The 23,878-nt window shown below is 37.3% G+C and overlaps 1 protein-coding gene across 3 annotated transcripts in view; it reads right to left on the reverse strand.

Moving 5' to 3' along the window:
* PTPRO (protein tyrosine phosphatase receptor type O) overlaps positions 1 to 10,937 on the reverse strand; it is a 241,875-nt gene extending 230,938 nt beyond the window's left edge. For all 3 annotated transcript variants that reach the window (XM_035706991.2, XM_025455202.3, XM_025455201.3), the window contains exon 1: positions 10,169 to 10,937. In XM_035706991.2, coding sequence (XP_035562884.2) covers positions 10,169 to 10,243 — 75 coding nt within the window. In that variant the 5' untranslated portion in view covers positions 10,244 to 10,937. The remainder of the gene's footprint in view (positions 1 to 10,168) is intronic.
* Positions 10,938 to 23,878: the final 12,941 nt, after the last annotated feature.

The following is a 23,878-nucleotide window of genomic DNA, read 5'->3' on the forward strand; positions in this document are numbered from 1 at the left end:
ACATTTTATCTTTATAACCTGTCAGGTCCTTTGGCAAGCAGTTACTCAGAACATGCAAGAAAGCAAGAACAGTCACAACATAGTGCTCAACTAAAGTAAAACAGAGATAGTAGTAATGTGTGAAAGCTACAACCAGAAATAGTTCATCTCAAAGCCAAACCAACCAAACAATGAAACAGATGTCTAAAAGTGGAATAGCTGCCTCTCTGCTGATAGTGATTCCACCATTTATAACTAACTGGCAATAATATTAAAGACAAACAATGCTGAACAAAATATATTGTTCTCCCAAGTTATATATTAAGATGATCATATTGAAGAATAGGGTTAAAATGAGTTTTCCATTTTTTTAGTTTTTTAAAAAGATTTTATTTATTTATAAGAGAGAGAGAGCCAGCCATAGAAAGAGTATGAGTAGAGGGGAGGGGCAGAGGCAGAAGCAGACTCCCCAATAAGCAGGGAGCCTGAAGCAGGGAGCCTGATGCGGCGCTGGATCCCAGGATCTGGGGATCATGACCTGATGGCAGCTGAACGAAGGCAGCTGCTTAACCAGCTGAGCCACCCAGGTGCCCCAAATTTTCCACTTTTTAATAACCAAAAACCAAAGAACCTTTTGGTATATACAGTTACCAAAACTAGAGCTAACACAATCCATAAAATAAGGAGAATATGTACATTTTTTTTTCTTCTAAGAGTTTCTTGAACATCCCTGATAGGAAAGTTGAGAATGGTTGCTTTTCTTGATGCAAATTCTTCTGACTCTGAGATTTAAATTATAATTGATCTTGCTGCTATGTTTTTCTTATCATTAAGGTTACATTTCTCATTTAAAAAAAAAGGTAATAAAGGAAAAAAGGAAGTGTCTAGTGTACAAGCACAGATACTGTTTCTTAGAGTGTAATCACTATTCCCGTTAATTATTTTTAGAAAATGAATTCTACAAGTCAAACTTGGGATATGCTACATGCTAGATCTCCCTTCTGGAAAACACAATGCATATTAACATAATAGAGGTTCTAAAATAAAAACGTAATAGGGGCTCTGAGAAGTCCTGGTACAAAAATAACAATAATTAATTAACTAATAGCAGTTTACACAAAGTTAAATTGATTACTACCCAAATTCATGTTACCACAGAAGTGTTTATTTTTAATAACATCTGTTGACATTGCAAGTCTCTCCTGTTCTATGGAGCATATTTTGGAAGATGTTGCTCTAAACACATTTTTATTTTTCTAACTCTTTGATTTTGCTTTAGCTATTTTTATCATCCTATTTCTTGCTTTCTTTTAAAAAAATTTTTTTACATAGCACTTATTGAGTGCTTACTGTATTCTAGGCTCTGTTTTAGTACTTTACATCATTATCTCACTTATTCCTGCCTAGCAATTATCCTCTGAGATAAATACAACAGACTGCTGAAGGGGCCCCCACTCAAGTGAAATAACTCTCCACATCCTGCTTGTTGATAAATGGCACAACTGAGAGAGCCAAGATTCAAATCAAGTGTCTCTGCCCTGATGCCTATGCTCTTCTTAGCTATGAAGTGACCGGTTCTCTTCTCCTCAGCTTCTCCCAAGCTCCACAGAGACCAACAGCCTATCTATCTTTCTTTCAGTCCAAAGATATTTTCCAGATCTTAGCTTACAAGATCTTTCTCTTGTGTTTGATGCTATTGGCCCACTTGGAATTTCCTAGACCCAAGATTTCCGTGATTCTGCTTTCGTCTTATACCTCTGGCTGTTTCTTCTTCATCTTCCTAGGTTCCTTATTAAATGTTAGTAATACCTAAGGTCCATCCTGGCTCGCGGCCCTTCCTCAAACTTCCCCTTTGCTAGGACTTCTTCATTCACATCTCCAGGCCTGCCATCTCCCTTGGACATCAGACGCATATCTATTAACTTGCATTTTTTTTTTTTGGCACTTCAAACTCAAGATGTTGGCACTTCAACACTAAATTCATCCTGTCCTGTATTAGTCAAGGTCCTAGTAGGACACTTAAGGGAATCCTAGAAAGTTTAATCAAGAGACTGTTAATCAAGGTGTAGAACAGGGATAGTAGTAGAGATAGAGAAGCCTGACAGAGAAGGTGGTAAACTAAGCTGGAAGAGAATGGACACTACCCAGTACACATTGTTAAAACTGCAATATTTCAGGCAAAGGTGTCAGTTACCTGGAAATTAGCATGAAAATTCCCTTTTCAGCTCCCCACATCTAGCCAGTCTTGTCAATTTAGCTAGTTTTAATCTTAAAAAAACAAAAACAAAAAAAACAAACAAAAAAAACAGCCATTGTCTCTCTTCTTTTAGTTTCTTTTCCTATCACCCTAGGGTCAACATTTGTCATCTCTTAATTGGACCATTATAATACCCTCCTAGCAGCTGAACTGTTTCCAGGCCCACTCCACCTTCAGGAGGCCAAAAGCTCTCTCTGAAATGCAAATCTTACCCCACTAAGCCTTGACTAAGCCTTCAATGATCCTCTTCACCTAGAAAATAAAGATCCTGGTTTTTGGCACTGCATATAGGAGTCTCTCTGATCTGGCATCTATCACTCCCTTTTCCTTTTGTACACACTTGTATTTTCTTAAACTCTGCCTTACTTTTGGCAACCTGAGTCCTTTGCTCATGCAGTTTTCTCTGTCTTTATGTCCATATTTCTAACTCAGGCTCAGCTCGGGTATCATCTTTTAAGACATCATTTCCCAAACCATGAAATCGAGTCTCTCCTCTAACATATTACCATAGTTCCCTCCATTAAACAAACAAAATCTCACTACATTTTAATGACTTTTTCCATTTTTCCTACTATGTCACTTGTGAGAATCCAACTGACTATTAACCATTCCTGTACCTATAACATGTAGTACAATTCATGGCACACAATACATATGCAATCAATGTTTGATTAACTGAATGGAATTGGACAATCAATCACTACCCTGGAATCTGAAAGACAGATTTCGTGTGGAAGAAGAAAAGTAACGTCTCAATGGGACAGTTCTGGCTTTGGGGAAAGACTGGTCAACTAAAAAAGTTTACAGGATTCTCTTTCAAGGAAACTAAACACTAGGGAGGGATTAACCAGAAGTTAAATCCAGAACCAAAAGGTAGTAATGCTAGAGTTTCAAAATAGAAAACCTGTTTCGGAAAATAACAGAAAAGGAGTTAGAAACCAGATCTCAGATCTGACCAGATATACAAAGGGCACTGCCGATTCTATGAATTCTCTAACATCAGGTTTTGTACATGCCAATCACAAACTCCTGTGGGAGGACCCAAGAGGGAATCACAATCTAGATTAGGACACAAGACTATAGATGGCCTCTGACACAGGTTAAGGGCAAAGGGAACAAGGGACAGAATTTTCTCTGCATTTCACTTGGTCACTGGAAGGGCCATAATGAAGGAACAGAATTAAGGGCCTGGTAGACCCATGATAATTTCTCACACATAAATAATCTATTATAAAAAAATAGGCAGGCAGAAAGAGAAAAACAAAACGAAGTCTCATTTATCTGAAAAAAAGTTAAATGAGGGGCTTCAGAAAAAGGCACAGATTCATCATTTAAATCACGTATACATTAGTATTACAAAATACAATTCTGATTTTGGACCCTCACATTGTAGAGAAATTCTTTTTATTTGCTAGTAAGGGTACAAAAATTACCAGGTTCATTTGGTTTTAATTCACTTTATGATAGGACCAGTTTTGTTAAAAAAATGAGTTGCACAGCATTCCTATTCAGGAAGAGTGAGAAACCAAATAAAGGAAGAGTACTCAATAAGGAAATACATTTATTTGCATATAAATAGAAGGATGGCAATACATTTGTTTTCATCAAACCTTTTCATTTGATTCCCTAATTTTCCCTATATTCATTTTGTTACAGAAATTACTATGCATATTTATAATTTGTAAGACAATCCTGAAACTCAGAGTCCTATTTCCAACTCTGTTTCTGAAGCATTTTCCTAAGCTTGTATCATTTTTTCCTCTTTCATCTCAATTTCCTGACAAAAAGGTAAGAACAAACTTTTCTTTTTTTTTTTTTTTAAGATTTTACTCATTTATTCTCCAGAGACACACAGAGAGAGGCAGAGACATAGGCAGAGGGAGAAGCAGGTTCCTTGTGGGGAGCACAATTCGGAACTCGATCCCAGGATCCATCATGCCCTGAGCTAAAGGCAGATGCTCAACTATAAGCCACCCAGGCATCCCAGGAGAAACCTTTCTTATCAAGAAACCACCACAACCTTGTTTCAAATACCCTCTGTTTGTTAGGTGGTTTTAATATATTCAGAAGTAAAAGGAGTTGGTCTTTTAGGTAACTGAAATGTCTAGGAAAGCAGATACCTTTTACTGGAGAATTAGATTCTAAATGAAAGAGTTGAGAATGATTTTCTGACACTGGGATAAAATACAGTTGTACTTATAGAAATAAATTTGAAAGCGCCATGTTCAGAAGGGAAAAAACAACTAATGATCAGCACTCTAGAGATCTAGGACAAGCTTGTGAAAGGACTAAGTTACTAATTAGGAGTAATTAGTGATTGTAGATTACACCAGAAGTACTTAATAAAGTTATTTACATATTGTTCTGAATAGTTGGTAGAAACAGTATTGAACCTGTTGGAGCAGCAGGAGAGAGGAGGATGAGTCTCTGTATACTGCTGTTAGGTTCATCTTACCCCATTCACCTTCTTGTTCATTCTACTTGTGCCATATTAACTTTGTTTTGGCTCCTCAAACCAAGGGCACAAGCACAAAGAACTCTCTCACATATTTATTTCAGCAGAAAGAGCTGATACCAATGGGTATTTGAGGCCATCATAGAAGAGTTCTTTAAGGGCAGCCCAGGTGGTCAGCAGTTTAGCGCCACCTTCAGCCCAGGGCATGATCCTGGAGACCCAGGATGGAGTCCCACTCGCGCTCCCTGCATGGAGCCTGATTGCCTGATTATCCCTCTGCCTGTGTCTCTGCCTCTCTCTCTCTCTCTCTCTTTCTGTTTCTCTCATGAATAAATAAATAAAATCTTAAAAAAAAAGAGGAGTTCTTTAAGGCTTTGACTTATGCTCCTAGATTAAACACTACTATGGATAGAACCAAGACTAGGGAACAGAAAAGGCCTCCTCAAGGGTCAAGTTATGGCAAAAATTAGAGGGAGATTCTATTAGAAGCATGCAAAAATCTTTGTCAGTTGTAGTTCTGGTGGTCACAGAAGAATGATGATATGGAAGAGAAAGCAAGAACATGATCTCCATAGCTGGGCATTGGGTGAAGTTGCAGGTCACATATAGAGGTAATGAAAGCAATTCCTCTATTATTTCAACTCTGTTATTTCATTGACGATATAGCGGCTGAGGTAACACTGGTGAATAAACCAGCAACCAAGAGTGCTACATTTTTGGAAGAAAAATAACACACTGGTATTTTGATTTATGATTTTAATAAGTTCTTTATATAAGGAATTGATAGCACTTTGTTATTCTTAAGTGTAATGACTGCATTGTAATTATGATTTAATTCACATAATGATAATTTTATAATGTTTTCCTTAAAAATGTGTTCACTTTACTTGTGAACCATTTAAGTGGTGTTAAATACTACTTCTCAGTCAGAAACTATATAATGCTGCAAATTTTAATTGTTTATGAAGCTTCTATTATTTGCCTAATTTAACATACTATGCACAGTGGAAGACAAAAATTATGTAATAAATATATATAATTATATAAATATATAATACAAAAATTATAATATATTTTCCTTTATTTTAAAAATACATTTATTTGGAGTAATAAAATGAGCATACCAGGTGCTTTTTAGTAAAGCTCATCATTGCAATAGGGACTATGCTTCTGGAAATGCAACAGCACTGGAACTGTGTACCAGAAGGTATTAAGAAGAAAATTGGAAATAAATATTTGTGGTCATCCCTGTTAAACCTTCTACTGAACTACACTGCTAGCAATCACAATGGTTTGAATAAGTACACAACTGTAACCAACACCAAAGGTCCTTTGCAAATTCCCAAGACTCAAGCTGGAAGTATATTCATAAAGCTCAGGAGTCAATGTGCTTATAAGTTAAAACACCTTTAGGTTGGTTATTTAGATGCTAGAAACAGTGCTACATTTAAAAATGCTACATTTAAAAATAAAGTACCACCCTGACGTCATTTTAAATTACTTATGCATATAGATGTGTATTTTCTTGTGGACCAAAATGAGGCAGAAGTATGGTGTGAATTTTTTATTCTTTGATATAAAAACAATCTCTCACACAACAAAGAATAAAAGTAAACATGAGTATAGTGGGAAGGACTATTAGCCAATCCTCAGTAGGAGCCCAGCCCAGTGAACCTTCTTCAGCTTGCTGGGGATGTCATATGTGAAAGGGTTTCTCTAAAAGGTTGGCAACAAAAGAAAATAAAATAAGATAAAAATTAAAGGTTGAAACAACATTTATCAAAGGATTCAGTTGACAGAGGAGTTAATGACAGCAAACTTCATTGCTAGGGGAGTGGTTTAGGCTGCTTCAGAAAGATGAAAAGGTTATGGTTCATTGGCCAATATTGTATAATATAGACTGTGAATGAAACCTCCACAAAGAAGTGAAACTTCTGTGTGTGCTGGTGTGCATGTGCACACACAAGTGTGAACGAGAGGGGGTGAGGGAGAAGGAGAGAGGGAAAGACAGAGAGAGAGACAGGGAAGTGGAGAAAAGCATACAGACCTTGGAGAGTGGATATTTCTCCTAAATAGGAGTACTATGGCCAACATCATAACACTCATGCTGTATAAAACTAAACACAAACTTCTTTTCAGATAATATAATTAAGGCCTCTTTCAAATTTAATGTTCTTTCATTACATATCAGGTAAGAGCAGACCCAGAAGAAAATATAGAGAGGAGGTTAAGGAAAGAAAGAAGGATTCATGCCAAGCCTATGAGTTTAGTGAAACATTCCACTTGACTACTAATGAGCACCATTTCAGGGAAGGCAGAATTTAAATTCCTATGATGTCATATTCTACAATTTGCATCTTAGTTGACAAAATACTGATATCAAGTGAACTGAGACAGGAAGCGATTTTCAGGAAGAGGTTTATTAAAGATAGGCCAAGTGAGAGAAATTACATGTTTTCATTGGGAAGGATGGAAAGATGCACAAGAGGGAGGCTCATCAGATAATTACTTCATTCACATTCATATGTGAGTAGAAAACTTTCAGATTAGTAGGCTCCCAGTCTACTTGATAATAGAGTTCTACTTTTGTTTTCTCTTTTTATATATGCCATCAATATTGATATGAAATTTTAAAATTTCATAATCAACATTGTGCTTATGCAGGATCAATTATGAAGATATTAGCCTCATAACATACAGTGGATGATTTAGACAATCTGAGATGCTTGATCCAATGTTGCTGTCACTTAGCTATGCATAGGGAATGATACATAAAGACTTCCATGGCCAGGCACATTTAGGCTATCTCAATGAAATTGATTATAGCCAATTACACAGATTCAGTTTTTCAGACTTTCCTATCACTTTTACCCAGCTGCTTGCTCCTGATTTGTGGAAAAGATAAAACTATAAATCAAGCCTCCCATGTTGGTTTATCTAACTGTATGGCCCTTAGGAATTTTCATTTTTATATGGGAGATATTTCATATGGAGCAGTGAAAGTTTTGTTGACATAATGAGAGCTACAGAGATTTTGGGGAGGTTGGATAAATGGTTTGTTTCTGACTCAGCGCAGAGATCTTATCACTGAGAACCAATCAACAATGTGCTATTTAATAATGGAATTGTTTTTAGGTCTACTTTACTGATACCTATTCAATACATTGAATGCAAACGTATTTCCAAATTATAAAGAGATTATACAATGTACCCAATTTATCATGTAATATACTATTTCTAAATGTAAATGCATTATCCCTTGTGCTTAATTTGACACTTTGAACATCCTTTGTCAATGGTAACAAAATAAAATTAATGAAATAGCATATGTGAAATACCTGGAAGACTGGCGCATGGGTATTAAGTATAAACATATAATTTTTTCCTGTGATATAGTTTATATCCTGGTGACACAAACACTGCATTTACATAAAATAAAGGGTAAAGACTTACTCTACAAAATTAGTTGTCCATTACAATATTTATTTAAATGGCAAGCTTTGTCATGTATTTACTATGTGATGCAGTTAACCATAATTGACACCAATCTGCAAATGTGCAAAAATACACCTATTGTGGTGGAACAGGGTGAATCTCTATTACAGTCTTGAAAATACCATTTTGCCAATACAGATTGCAATTTCTCACATCTATATCCAGTTTTGGTTAAAAGTTTTGCCACAGTTATTGCATTTTAATTGCAGCACTCTATCTCCACTGTCAAATTCATAATTTGACCATTTCTGAATTTGTCTTTCATTATTAAGAATTCATATAAAAACCTGCGTTTGTGCTAGAGGTTGGGTTTGGATCAGATATCATGCATGTTAAATCTGAACTGCTACTTAGAAAAATGTGTGGTGATGCAGTTCCCCACTTTGGATTCATGACAAGTATTGCATAGACATAATAGTTATGACAGAATTTAACAAATAAAAAAATTAATAGAAAGCTTCAATAAGTAATATAATTGTGGTGTGTGCTAAAAGAGCAATCTCGGGCAGCCCGGGTGGATCAGAGGTTTAGCTCCGCCTTCAGCCCAGGGCGTGATCCTGGAGACCGGGGATCGAGTCCCATATCAGGCTCCCTGCTTCTCCCTCTGCCTGTGTCTCTGCCTCTCTCTCTCTCTCTCTCTCTTTCTCTGTGTGTGTGTCTCTCATGAATAAATAAATAAAATCTTCAAAAATTTTTAAAAAATAAAAGAGCAATCTCCTATAATGAAAACACAGGGCCAAGCTTATTATTTACCAGATTTTAAATAAAATTATTATTTACAACTTAAGAAAAAAATGTAAAAACATATTAAGTGTAATATAGAATTTTATTTATGCATTCAGTTGCTCTTTTTCCTTGCAACCATTTTCCTGTTTTCCATTAAGATAAATAAAAATATGGAATATTTAAAATTGATCTTGTTCTCAACCCATTGGTCCCGTTCCACTATCTCCTTGTCAAGCATTCATAATTAATGGTGCATGTAAGCAGAAAGCGACTCTTTGGTAAGGAAACATTCGCATCCATTAGTGATTCATCTATTTCTAAGGTAGCTATCACGGTGGTGCTGAAAGGATAGCTCCCAGGCACCTGTCGACACTCTACTTTGCCAGGAGAGGAAGGAGTATGACAAAACTAGACACACTGAAGACACAAGTGGTAGACAATGATCTCACAACTTCACACTACTTTCCAACCAAACATCTAGCTGAAATTTATTTTAAAGATTTTATGTGCCGTACCGTTGTCAAACTAGGATTTTTTTTTAAAGCAGCTCCCTTCCCTTTCACTTTTCTCAAAATAACAGCCTAAAGCACCATGATCCAAAGAGAACTCAAAAAAAGTTAATTTTACAGATTTTTCTGTCATTTAAATTTAGAGGTACCAGCCTTTGTAGATAAGGTGGGGGAAAGTCTAACGACTTTGCAAAGGGAATTATCAGGTTGAAGATGAAGACTTGGGGAGAAGGGTCCTCTCCAGGTTCAAGCTCACGCTCCTTATTCAAAGAAACCCATGCTCACGACCCACCCTGGCAGTCTTTTTTTTTTTGCAAACTGGGAGCTCAGCCCCAGGTGTCTAATTCCTGCAGAAAGTAAATTAAGACAAAGCAGCCGCACACACACCACTGGGGAGAGAGAGGTAAGGTTAAGCAGCATTGGGGTGCAGTAGTGACCAGAAGGAAAAGTGACCTCATTCCGCCTAGGGAAACACTATCTAACAAGCCCACCTTTGATGTGGATACCAGCTGTGGTAAAAGAGCACAAAGGTGGAAAGCTGGAGGGAGCAAACTTCCCCGTTCTTCCACCCCATCCCTCAAAAACGCCCGGAGCACGCACATGCAAGGACAACAAAGCTCGCGCCCAGGCTGCACAGCCGGCGCTCCCCGCGGCCGGGCCCTCGCGCCCCGGGGCGCGCCCTCCCCCGGCAGAGCGCGGACGCGGGCGGGACCGCTGGGGCGCGAGCAGGGCGGGGGGCTCCCCTACCTTGAGCAGCACAAAGAGCCAGAGCAGAGGCAGGAGGCGGCGGCCGCCGCGCGTTCTCGTGGGCAGGTGCCCCATCGCGGTGCGGACGCGGCCCCGGGGGGACCGAGGCGCGTGCGAGCTCCCCCGGCGCAGCTCACAATGGCGAACTGAGGCTGCAGCCTCAGACCGTGGGCGCCGAGGCTGCTCCCGGCGGGCGCATGCTGCCGTTCCAGTCCCCCTGGAGCCTGCTCTCTTTCCTCTTCTGCGCCCGAGGTCCTCCAGAGACGTGCCAGGCGCTGCTGTTCCTCCGCAGCTCGGGCTGGAGAGGGAGGGGATCGGGGTGGGCGAGGCTCTGCCCGCCGAGATGCGGGGTCCGCGGGGCCGTGCGCCGGGCCCGCCGCGGTGCTCCCGCAGCACCGGACCCGCGCTCTGCGCTGCGGACTCCTCTAGTGACAGCAGCCTCCAGCCCTCCCACCAGGGTTTGCTGCCGCCTCTTCCCCTGGATAGCCCCCTCTCCAGGCTCCGCCCCAGCCCTTGCCACAGTCTCTGGGACTCAGGAGTTGTGCGGGGGGGTTTCCCTTGAGCAACTTGGGGACTGAATCCCAGTCTCCTCTCAATCTTCCTACATCTGCTCTCACTTGCGGTTGTAAAAGTCCAGAAACACTTGGAGGGAAGTGGTGGTTGTGATTGTAGTGATGGAGCGCGTGGTGCAGGCACATGTGTTTGGTGGGGAGGATTCCAGTCTCTCCAGCCTACTCCTACCCAGGAGGAAATAGTACCACGATATACACTTTCCATTTGAAATCAGTTCGTATGCATTTCAAGGGCTGTCTTTGGATACCAAAGTCTGTCCGGATGCCTGCAGTGGAATGGAGAAGTCAGGGAGGAGGGGGATCACAGTACATTACACACATTTATAAACATACACTTTTTAAAATGTGTAATTATTAAAGAAACTGTTGAGCCTTTCCAGGGTGGTTGTACCGTTTTATTCTCACCAGCAATGGGTAGGAAGTGCGGGAGGGGGCGAAGCGTGTAATTAAAAAGTGCTAATGTTAGGAATCTTTGTGGTGATGAAACAGTTCCATACCTTGGTTGTGGTGGTGGTTACTCAAATCTGCCTGGATGATAAAACTGCATGGAATCACAAAAGCGTTCTTGTGGGCCAGCGCACACACATACAAGTGTCTGTAAAACTGGTGAAATTTGAATGAGATCTGTGAACTGTACCAATATTAGTTTCTTGGTTTTGATACATACTATAGCTATATAATATAGTTATATATACATTACCTTTGGAGAAAGTGAGGGGAATAAATAGGACCTTCCTGAATTATTTTTTTTATTGAGATACAATTGTCATATAGCAGTATATTAGTTATATTAATTTCAGGTGTATAACGTGATTCAGTATTTGTATGTATTGTGAAAATGATCACCAAAACAAATCTAGTTGACATCCGTCATTACACATAGTTACAAGGTTTTTTCTTGTGATGAGAACTAAGATCTACTCTTTTAGACCCTTTCAGATGTGCAGTGTTAACCACAGTCACCATCCTGTACATTACATTCCCATGACTTATTTAGTTTGTAACTGAAAATTTGTAACTTTGACCCCCTTCACTCGTAAACTTTTTAAGGGATGTGAATTATTCATGAGTAACTAATCTGTGACTTTTAAGAAGCTCAGGCAACTACTTCCACGCTGTGTATTTTCAAACTATTTATGTGCCTTTGGTTTTTATGTGTAGTTTTTGAAAGATGTCTGTCAAAATGAACTATAGAATACTCTATTCAAATATAAATCACTCCTTATTATCATGTAAATGACCCTTGCTCTGCCTTGCTCATAATGGAACTTCCTATTTGTCTTTGAGACATGCTTGGGCACCAAGAGACAGGCAAGGTGACCTTGGTTATGAATGTAGGAGTTTGCCTCAGATCCACAGATAGGGAATAGTGGCATGAGAAAGGATCCAGGGCTATGTTTACTTGACCTTTTGCTAGATAACTAATGACCAAACACAAATCACTTGGTTGGTATGCATATGTGTGTCTGAGAAAGGTTTAGATTGAATATATTTATATGTGTATGTGTACTAAATGCTCATAAACAGAAATATAGAATAATGGTCTGAATTTATGTGAAAACACTCTCTGGTGTCTTCCTTTAGAAGCATCTTTTGCTGTTTTGCTCTTCCCCCTTATGTATTCACTTTGGTGCTTTTATACCCTCTCTTTGTTGGCCTGGACCTTTCTTTCTCTTGGGAAAATATTAGCTGCTTCTCCCTCCCTCTGGGCCAGACTCATAAGCTCTCTGAAAATTTTATCCTTGGAACTATACTTACAGGGGCTTTGTTTTGATATATTTACCGTTTAGTTTGAAGCTCCTGAAAGCAACGTTTTATTCCCACACACTCTTGAAAGTGGCATTAAAGTAACTGAACATCTAGAACTAAAGATATGTTTAAATCAGTGGCAAAAACATAATCACAAGTTGCTAACAACTCCTCTTCTGAACTGAGTTTGATTTTAAAGTGTCCATGGTGTAGTTTTTTGTAGATATAAAGATATTTATGTTTATGTGTACATGCCTGTGAGTTTGTGTGTAGAGAAATAGATACAGGCTTAGCTGATGTATGTAGGGCAGTAGAAGGAAATTCTACTGGTAAATGTCAAAAGAACTTTCATAGTGATGTAAAGTTTTATATAATCATACTTGCTATATTGTCTTTCTGTTTTTAAATGATCACGTGTACCACAATGTGCTTCTCCCTTAATGCCATCATACATGCATAGACTTCTGGAGAACAATAACAGTGAAAAGTAAGTGGTAAAACATTCCCCATTAAAGTATTTGTAATTAGCATTATTAATATTCCATTAAGTAACATAGTGATTAAATGTCCTGAAGACCGACAGTATTATTTCACAACCACAGAAGATTTTCTCTCCAGAGAAAAGTATTTTACTTAGCTGTTGCTGAAAAACAAGTTTCATTTGTTTTTATTGCACTTAAAACAGTAACAGTCTTGGGAATCTTCCTAGGAGAGGTTCCCAAAAAGAATGTAAGTGCTAGATGATCAGCAGTGTGGGGTTTTCAATCCACAGAGCATGCCCTTGTTTCTTTTAACTTTTGACTAATTTTCCAGTGCAATGTATGGTAAATCTTACTATGCTACTTTCAAGACTCCAAATCAGCAAGAATAGTCATGGGCAACATATAGTGCAAATAGCCATGTGTGTTTCACCAATTGTTTCAAAATGCTCTGATTTCATTATCACAAGCATACTGTTAGGTAAAGAAGACAGAGATCGTTATCACCAACTATTTTACCCCTGGTGTTACTTTTCCTGGAGAAAAGATAAATGGACAAGACAGACTCTCTTCTGTACTCTAAGGCAGGTGTTAAAAGATGAATCCGCACAAATTGAAATAAAGCTCTCTACTGCCTTTGGAAGTAATAATGAAGTCGTTAATGAACAAGAGACTGGAAGATCTTTTTAAATTTCTGTAAGAGGCTTCGTTTTTGTTAAGAAAGTCAATCTTTTCCTAACAATGTGAAAACGTGCCAATGCCTGTGTGTTCACATCTATCTCTTCTATAGAAAGAGAAGCAGTAGTGGCCACAGAGAAAGAGCTGTAATCCCTATGAGAGGTTTAATGAGGAGTCAAATGGAACTCTTACAGTACTCTTGCCAATGAAGTTCAATTCTGCTCTCCAGGGACCAACTCTAATGCAGTTCAGTGTGTTCAGTCCTGGCCTCCACTCCTGAAATCTCCTACAAGGCTGTCAGCAGTTTTGGTATTAGAGTTGTATTTATGGGAGTTGTTCGATGACAAATAGTTTACTTTATATAGAATCCAGGAGAAAAAAAAAACTCAAGCCATTGATCTCCAGACTATATTCTGCTTGAAAGGCACAGTAATAGCCATGTGGTTTGTCTTACCACACATATAACCATTGTTATAACATGTAGACTGGAGATGATGTGTAAGGTGTTCTTAAGATCAGGTAACCAGGCAACATTCTGATTTTCAACATATTTGAGCGTTTATTTTAGTTTTTCTCCTGATGAGCACTGGTTTCTCACGTAAAAGGTATGTTGACAATTCATAAATTCTGTCTTTCAAAGTGAGAATGATTGACAGCCCTCAGGTGAATAGCATGTTCCAACTGCCAAGACTTATTACTCTTGACACACTTGAAAAACAGTGAAACTCACCACAGAAGGTCATTTTTGCTTCTACATGGAGAATTTTTTTCTCACTGCCTTTTTTCCTTCTTCAATAGGACCTATTCGGGGATTTTTCTTTTACTTGATTCTTACATGGTTTTAAGAAAAATCAAATAAAAATACTGTGTTACAGGGGTTAGGCTTTATGACACAAGATCATCTACTCAAAGAAATAAGAAAACTTATATAGAAACATGAGCAGATATTTATCATTTGACACAAACTGCAAGCTATAGAATGAAGGATCTTAAATTAAGAAGGCAGATTGTCATTTTTAGATACCATCATTTCTTTCAATTATATTCTAGGATTATTGTGTGTTGTTAACATTTCCTTTAATTGCCCTCAAATTTTAAAAAAGTAGAATATATTAAGCAACCATAAGTTAGGCATTTTTATCCTATATTTTGTTTACATGTGATGCACTGGCTAATAAACTTTTATAATATTTGTTTTCTGAGCATCCCAGATGTTATAATCTGTTCACCTAAACTTACTTTATAAGTGGGTTTCCTTACTAGTAATAATTTAAAGCATTAAGATCCTTCATGGGAGGATTCATTTTAGCTTGGCAAAAAAGCATGGCTAAAACCTGAATATATTTTACAGATAAAGCAAGTTACATTATTTGTTAAGTGGAAATGGTGTCTACTGATATTTTCTTCCTTTCATTCTTTACTTCCCTTCCAATAAAAGATGTAATGCAACATTGACTATGAACTATGTATCACACATACTGTCTACATATGTGTCACTTGGTTGCAAATATGTAATTATGGAAGATTTGGTCATAGTGACTTCAGGTGTTGTGTAGAAACTATGAAAACATTAATCACACATTTTGAAAATGCACTGCCTTGACTGCTAGGGATTTTACCAAGAGGCATAATAATATTGCTTTGACAATTATACTTTAAATCAATCACACCAAATCAATTTTTCTACAAAAAATACAACTGTAATAATATTCTCAAATCTAAATGTAAGAGAAAGGGTAAAGTTTATACAGTTCAAAGAAGGGTAGGAGAAGCCACTTATGGATTGGTATCATTATCTGTCTTGGCAGAAGGGTCTAGAGGAAAAATTCTGAAGAAGGCATAAATGTGGTGGGGAAACTTCCAATATCCAGAGGAAGAATATCCTCCTCATAAGGGGGCACACAAAAAAAGTATAATTGTGAAGCTGTGCATTTCTAGGTACGCTTGAATGAACATTGCAAAAGGAAAAATTTGGGAGAGGGGATTGAATGTACAGATTCTATCTGTTTTGTTTGGCAATCTGATAATAACGAGAAATTATAAGGGTAAGCATTGAAGATAGATAGATAGATAGATAGATAGATAGATAGATAGATAGATAGGATGTTTTTCATGAAATCCAATCAGGGATCAATATATGTCAAACCTATGGCCATTCTGTTAACTCACTATCTTACACAAACAACAGTCATTTCTAGCCCTTTATACTCAGCTCAATCATCTAACCCTCTGCCCTACAGACGCTTTGGCTTCACTTTCTACCTTACAGAAGATATACTTGCACTAGCTAATCTAATCTATAGCCATGTCTTCAATCCTCACCTATACAGATGAGCCACAGGATCCCATAGAACACTCTTTTGACTCATGCAGACCCACACAGCTAACTTTATGTTTCGAACTCCTTTTGAATGTTTATAACACCCCAAACTTAAAAAGTCTGAAACTGAACTCATACAATTACCTCAAAATTTTCTATCTTCGTAGATGATACGAACATCAAACCATCCACACAAGTCAGAAACTGAGTTACCCTTGATGCTTCTCTCTCTTCTCCAAAAGCACCATATCCAGTTTGATTCAGCTTCTTGTCATTTTACTTCTGAAATATTTCTTATGTCAATTCACTTTTCTCTATCCAACCATCTTCATCCCAATTCAAATTGCCATTATTTCTTGCCTGAATTGTTACAATATTTCATTAATTGCAAGAACCTACCTTTGGTCTCTGGGGCTCCATCTACTTCACCTTGATACATAACGGAAAAATATCTCCATCTGTAGCCAGTTGGAGATATTTAGTTCTCAAAACTTAAATCTGATCACTCTGACTCTCTTACATAAATCCAACCAATGACTTTCAAATACTTCTAGGATAGTGATAAATTCCTCAGCCTGGCCCACAAGGCCATCTGTCCCTATCTGCATCTCAAGTCTCTTGTCACACCATCATTTCCTTTGGTCTTTGAACTTCTAAAATTCATACATACCACATTCCCTCCAGACATGGAGACATTTGTCTGTTCTCTGTTTCTGGAACGTTCTCCTCTTTTTAATCTGATCTCCATTTAAACTTCACTTCCTAAGCCCTATCCCACAGTTTAAAGTGTCATAGCCCATCTAGTATTTTTATTACTGGTATTCTATTTTAATTTTTATGGTCATTTATTTAATGAATATATCCTTCATTAGACTGTAAACTTTATAAGCACAGGAATTATGTCAAGTATTTACTTACCATTTTCTTCAGAGCACTTAAGTCAGTTCCAGGAATAAAGTAGGTACTCAGGAACTATTGGTTTAATGGATAAAGTAGTATAATTGCCAATGATAATTATACTATCAAAAATTAAAATGTGAAATATTTTTATTAATGTTTTGGTTTCATCGTTCAAAATGGGAAACTATTCCAGGCTCACCCCCGCCTTTTTTTAAGGAAATGACAAATAGCGGGCAGCAAGGTAACAACACATTCACACATAAATTTCCCTAGAAAACCTTGTGTGGCAACTATGATTGGTGATTGGCGAGTGATCAAAGAGAGGAACATAAAAGAACAAATAATTTTTATTAGGATAACAATTTGACTCAAATTCAGGCAATCCTTAAACGTTTGAATGGATAGACAAATCATGGTCTATATATCTAATAAAATATTACTCAGGAATAAAAATGAATGAACCACTGATAAGTGATGCAACATGAATGAATCTCAAATGTATTATGCTAAGTGCAAAAAAGACTTAAAAAGCCACACACTGCATGATGTCCTTTATTTGTCATTATAGAACTGGCACAACCATTAGGAGGAAAAATGATCAAGGTCTCTAAGAGCTAGAGAGGATGGTAGGGTTGACTGAAAAAGAACACAAGGGAACTTTGGGGAATGAAAATGTTCTAAAATTTGAGTTTGTTGGCAGTCACATGACTTATGTATTTGTCAAAACCCATCAAAATGTATCCTAAAAAGGACAAATTTTACAGTTTTTTAACTATAAAAAAGCAAGTAAAAAATATCCCAGGCAAGAATTAAGTATGGTCAAAGCATTCTGTCCTATAAAAAAATATTTTTTAAAAAAGACAATATTACTTTGTGTTTATATATGTAAGCATCAACATTTTTCAAAGCATTTCTAAATGATTAACAATAGCAGTAATTTAGGACAAATTCTGATATGTGATTGGCTTTTCCAGATTATCTCATGATAAAAACACAGAATCAAGCTTATAAAATTGCTTAATTATCCTTCCTTTTGTCTCCTTTCAGCTGAGAGGTTTATATGGATTATTCATTAAGTCACTCAGCAAGCATATATTTTTCAACTCTTGCCATGTTGGGCACAGCTAAGATACAGCTATCGACTTGCGGGAGCTTACAATCTTGTAGGAAAGGTGGTATACTAAAAGAACTACAAACGGGATAAAATGTAGTAAATAGAAGCAAAAAATAGAGACAAATGTTAAATGCATTCAAGGAAGGGAGAGATAATTTACACAGGAAACAATCCACGAAGCTGAAGAGCCTGGGTATTCCTTGAAATATGAGTACAGTTTGGGGAACTGAGGTGATAAGATTGACAGGCAGCAAGTCCTTTGCTTACCAGTACCCATGTCTATCCTTTCTTCCTGGGAGGATAGGGCAGACTTTCATTTCCTAGTTTCCCTTATGGTCAAGTGTTAAGTCTAAGTCATGGTCCATGAAATGTGGCAGAGGCATATACCTTCAGGCCTGGTCCATAACAACTTCCATGTACTACCTTCACTTTCTTTTTCTCATCCTTAGAGTACTCTAAAGACCTAGAGAATAGAGGAACCTAAGATGGAAGGACTCTTGATCCTTGGGCATCTGGAAAAAAAAAAAAAGCAGAGAGAGAGCACACAGCTTCCAAATACTTCTAGGATAGTTGGATAGTTATAAATTCCACTCTGGGCCATGATCTAAAAATTGGAAAGGTGTATTTAGACCAGGAGATCATCCAAAGCCAGGTTAAGGAATCTTAATGGGGCTATTGAAGTGTTTGAAACAGGAGTGACATGATCAGAGGTGGATCCTTTAGGAAAACTGGTCTGAGTACATTTTTTTAGTGAGGTGGATTGGGAAACAGAAAAGATCAAGGGATTATATCTTCTAGTAAAAATCTAATTAAAATGGTAGTTGCTGAACTCTAGGAAAGGAAGCAAGTGAGTACAGAAAAAAAAAAATTTGAAGGTAGGACAAGCTCAAACCTTCTCTAAACTCTTAACATGCTATTCACCTAAAAGCTGTACCATAGACATGCTCTGGCCACATGTTGGCACCAAGAGAAATTCTCTAGTTTCTACTTCATACTTCTGGAATCCACTTGCTTGGTTAAAGTCCCCCCCCCCCCAGTTCTAAGCCAATTGCCATATAGTTTGTTTCATATTCTAGATTTATTTGTTTCCACATGGAGTCAATTTATTTCAATATACCCTTTGTTTGCTGTAGATTATAAGTTATATCTAAAAGTTAGATAGACTGATGCTAAACATATTTGGCAAAAATACTTCATGGATGCTGTATACTTCACATTGGATCACATTAGGGGACTCAAAGTGTCAGGTTGTATCACTATTAGTGTTGCTAAGAACAATCACTTGGCAAATCTCTCCATTGTACATTTTTTCTTTCATAATTAGTAGGCAACTTGCAGGTTGGTACTTCAAAACTGTATCCCATTTCTCATAAATTTCTGTTCAATTATTTTCAGTGTTCATTGATGATCCTTGCCTGAATTTTTGTACTAGAGTTTACAATATGATGAGCTTAAAAATTCTGTCATTTCTCTCTCTCTCTTTTTTTTTTTGTATTAGCTAGTATTGTCCTCTACAAGGCATTTCTTCTTGCCGCCTTCTCTATTCTTTCTTAGCATTTCTGTGTTCTAGATTTTTTAAAAGGTAGACTATCAGGACATTTATTATTTATTTGACAAGAAGTCTGGAGATGCAAAGTTTCAATGCTGATCATCAGAAACTCAGGCTCTTCCCAACCTTAACACTAATGTAGTAGTTTTTTTACTTCATGCTTGTCATCTCCCGGGTAAAAATTGGCTGCCAAATCTCCAGCATATCTTCTCACTGTGTACAAAGGCACCTCTGAAAGGGCTATTGCTATTTTACATGAGCATGAGGCTTTGTTATTTCATCAGGAAGAAAATCTTTTCCAGAAGCCTGAAGTTGACTGCCTTATGTTTTATTGGCCAGAACTTGTCACATGGGCTCCTTGTTTCAAAAGAGCCTGGGAAAGTGAGCATCTAGCCAAAGGGTTTGGACTGCAACCAATCAGGTTTGCTACCTGCTAGCAGAGGACCCATCTTCCCTGAGATCAAGGGATCTTTCCCTACCAGCTAATCAAACTTAAAATTCTCCTAACAAAGGTGAAGAAAGAAGGGCAGAGATAATGAATTGGCCATTGGCTAGGCAATAAATAAATAAATAAATAAATAAATAAATAAATAAATAAATAAATAAAAAATACCTGCCCCAATAACATTGGTATGGTTGCCAGGGTACCTGGCTATAAAACCAAAATACCAAGTTTCTGGACATAGGTTTCTCATTAACCAACCATGAGTTCTTGGTCAACATCTGATAGCCTCTTGAGGTTTCCTCAGTCATATCATAAGAGCATATGACTATTTTTAAGCAATGAATTATTTTTTAAGAATAGTTTTAGATTACCAGAAAAGTTGAGCAGACAATACAGAGAGATCCCATATATCCTACCCCTCTCCCCATCTCCTCTCTCTATTGTTAACATCTAGTATTAACATGGTACATTTGTTACAATTAATAAACCAATACTGATATCTCAATATTAACTAAAATCTATGGCTTTCATTGAAGTTCACTCTTGGTGCTATAAAGTTCTATGGGTTTTGACAAATGTGTATTTTGTATCCTCTATTATAGTATTGTATAGAATAGTTTCACTGCCCTAAAAATTCCCCTGTGCTCCACGTCTTCATTCTTCCCATTTTACCCAAACCCACAACCAGTGATCCTTTAACTATTTCTATAGTTTTGCCTTTTCCAGAATGTAATGTAGTTGGAATCACACAGTATGTGCCCTTTCAGTTGGGCTTCTTTCATTTAGTAATGTGCACTTATTTACTAAGTTTTCATTTAGTAATGTGCATTTACTTTAGTAAGTTTCCTCCATGTCATTTTGTGGTTTGATAACTCATTTCTTTTTATCCCTGAATAATACTCCATTCTGCAGATGCACCACTGTTTATTATCCATTAACTATTGAAAGGCATCTTGATTCCTTCTAGACTTTGTCAATTACAAATAAAGCTGCTCTATACATTCATGTGTAAACATTCTTTGTGTGGCCATGAGATTTTAGCCCAATTGGATCAATATCTATGAGCAAGATTTCTGGATTGTATGTTAAAAGTGGTTGTACCATTTGAAGTTCCCACCAGCAATGAGAGAGTTCCTTTTGCTCCACATCCTTGCCAGCATTTCGTGTTGTCAGTTTTGGGATTTTGACCATTGTACTTGGTGTGTAGTGGTATCATTGTTTTAACTTGCAATTCTCTAATAATAGATGTTGTTGATTATCCTTTTATATACTTATTAACCATCTGTATATCTTCTTTATTGAAGTATCTTTTAAAATATTTTGCCCCTAACTCTGGGAAACAAACAAGGGGTACTGGAAGGGGAGGTGGGCAGTGGGACGGGGTGGCTGGGTGACGAGCACTGAGGGAGGCACTTGACGGGATGAGCACTGGGTGTTATAGTGTATGTTGGCAAATTGAACTCCAATAAAAAAATATACACAAAAAAATCTTTGGCCCCTTTTAAAAATGGGTTATTTGCATTCTTATTGTTGAGTTTTAAGAATTCTTTGCATATTTTGGTAACAAGTCCTTTGTAAAATATGTGTTTTGCAATTATTCTCTCCCAGTCTGTGACTTGTCTTTTCATTCTCTTAACAGTCTGTCTCACAGAGCAGTTTTTATTTTAATAAAGTCTAACTTATAAGTTTTTTTTCCCATGGGCACGCTTTTTGTGTTATATCTAAAGCTAAACATCTGAAGAGCTTCTAGATTTTTTCCACTCAATATCTTACCATTAATTATGATAGTTACTTCTTTTGAAGTTCCGAATGTTGTAATTTCAATTATATGGGCCCCTTCGACATCATTTCTGGGTCATTTTCATAGGAACCCACTGATCTTTGAACATATTCTTACTTTCTGGTACTATATGAACAATTTAAAAATCTGTCCTTTTGATAAAACAAATGAACATGGGTCTTAAATTATAATTCATTAAATTATTTGACAAATATTTATTGTGCACTTAATATGTATCAAGCTCTGCCTTCATGCTCTGAAACACCCTGAAGTATTGATATTTCTGATGCGCTCAAGGACTAGCAAGGAGGCCAGTGTGCTTGAAGTGTAACATGTAGGGGAACATGACTGGCAGAGGAGTGTGGAGATGTTGGGGGAAGGTTGCGTAGAACTATAAAGATCAGTCTAAGGACTTTGGATTTTAATGTGAGGGATATGAAACCAGTTCAGAGGCTTGTGCAGTGGAGTGGGGTTATCTAACTTACATGTACACTTAGTATCTGTGCTGAAAATACACTCATGAAAGCACGGTTAGAAGACCAGTTAGGCAGTTTATTAGATAATGCTGATAAGAAATAATATATAGTAGACATGCTAAGAATTCCTGAGTGTACATAGGCTTTTGTACACAAGGATAACTAGATGTGCTCAGGAATTAGATATGAATTAGAAAGAAGGAGAAAAAGAGGGGAATCTGGGATGACACCCAGATTTTTGGAAGAGAGAAGATTGCAGTCGTGTGGGTATTGAGGGAAGATTAGGAGTTCAGTTTTAGACTTGTTAATTTTGAGTATTTATTAGACATCTAATTAGAGATCTTGAATAGGAATTAAACAAATCATTCTACAAGTGAGGGGTTAGGTCTGGATTGAGATAATACATTTAAGCTTCTTCTGTATATAAAATGGTATTTAAACCTTCGAAAACATCTAAGATGACCAAGGAGGATGGCACATTACAGAAAGAAGAAATCCAAGGACTGAAATGTCGGATTTTCATCTTCTGGCTTGGCAGAATGCAGCAGTAGGCTCTCTAGAAACAGATGAAGAGGACATCCTCCTTGTCCTCCTTCATCAAGATAAACACAAATTGTCCTCCTGTACATAAGTCTGTGGAGAGCTTCTCTTCAATAGCTATGTGATAGTATAAGCAGTGGATAAAGTAAATATCATAACCTAAATGGAGCAACCTGAATATGTACATAGAAATAAGCACCAAAATAAAAATTTATAAATGTGTATATGCTTTGTTAAACATTTTCCCAATAGTATTTTTATCCTTCTTTGGCTTAGTATATATTTTATGATTACCTAATTCTTAATTAGGCAAAATGTTTCACTCATCTATTCCTTTATTCAATAGGTATTCACTGTGTCTACAATGTATGAAGGGTTTTTGGCTATATCCTATGATTATAAACATTGTTACTTTTAATCATTTTTCTACCCCTTATGTTTTGAAAAACTTGCATTTGGATTTTTAGCAGAAAGCAAGTGTGAATATTGTTATTTTTAGAGAGTTGAAAATAGATATGCAAAAATCAAATATATATGCATCCCCTCTGTTTTACAACGACAGCAATATCAGCAAAATTTCATGTTCAGAAACTTTGTTATAAAAAATGATGTAGAAAAATCCCACTACTGGTACATCCAAAGATTTTATAAAGTCAAGTGCTTTAAATTACTTTTGGTTTGAGAAACCAATTAAATATTGCAGTCATGGGTCCTTTGGCAAGGACCTTGAAGAGCTAAAAAATGTCTTGGGAATCTCACTGACTTTTGAAGTACCTCACTCGTCATAGGTCTCCACTGATCCATATGAACTACTGTTAGGCTCCTGGTCCTAAACTGAATAAATGGTCCTCCCCTTGGGGGCACCTGGGTGGCTCTTGATTTTGACTCAGGTCATGATCTCAAGGTCCTGGGATCACACCCAGCATGGAGCCCCATGTGGGGGTCTGTGTTCAGCGGGGAGTTGGCTCTCTCTCCCTTTCCTGCTGTCTTTCCCCCTGCTCCCTTTCTCTCTCTCAAATAAATAAATAAATAAATAGGCCTCTCTTTGATGTAAAAAATCCTTTCATTTTTCACTTGCTTAAATAAAAAATCTCAATGTTACTTAAGT

Source organism: Canis lupus, chromosome 27 (genome assembly GCF_003254725.2).
Source record: "Canis lupus dingo isolate Sandy chromosome 27, ASM325472v2, whole genome shotgun sequence".
Taxonomy (NCBI): domain Eukaryota; kingdom Metazoa; phylum Chordata; class Mammalia; order Carnivora; family Canidae; genus Canis; species Canis lupus.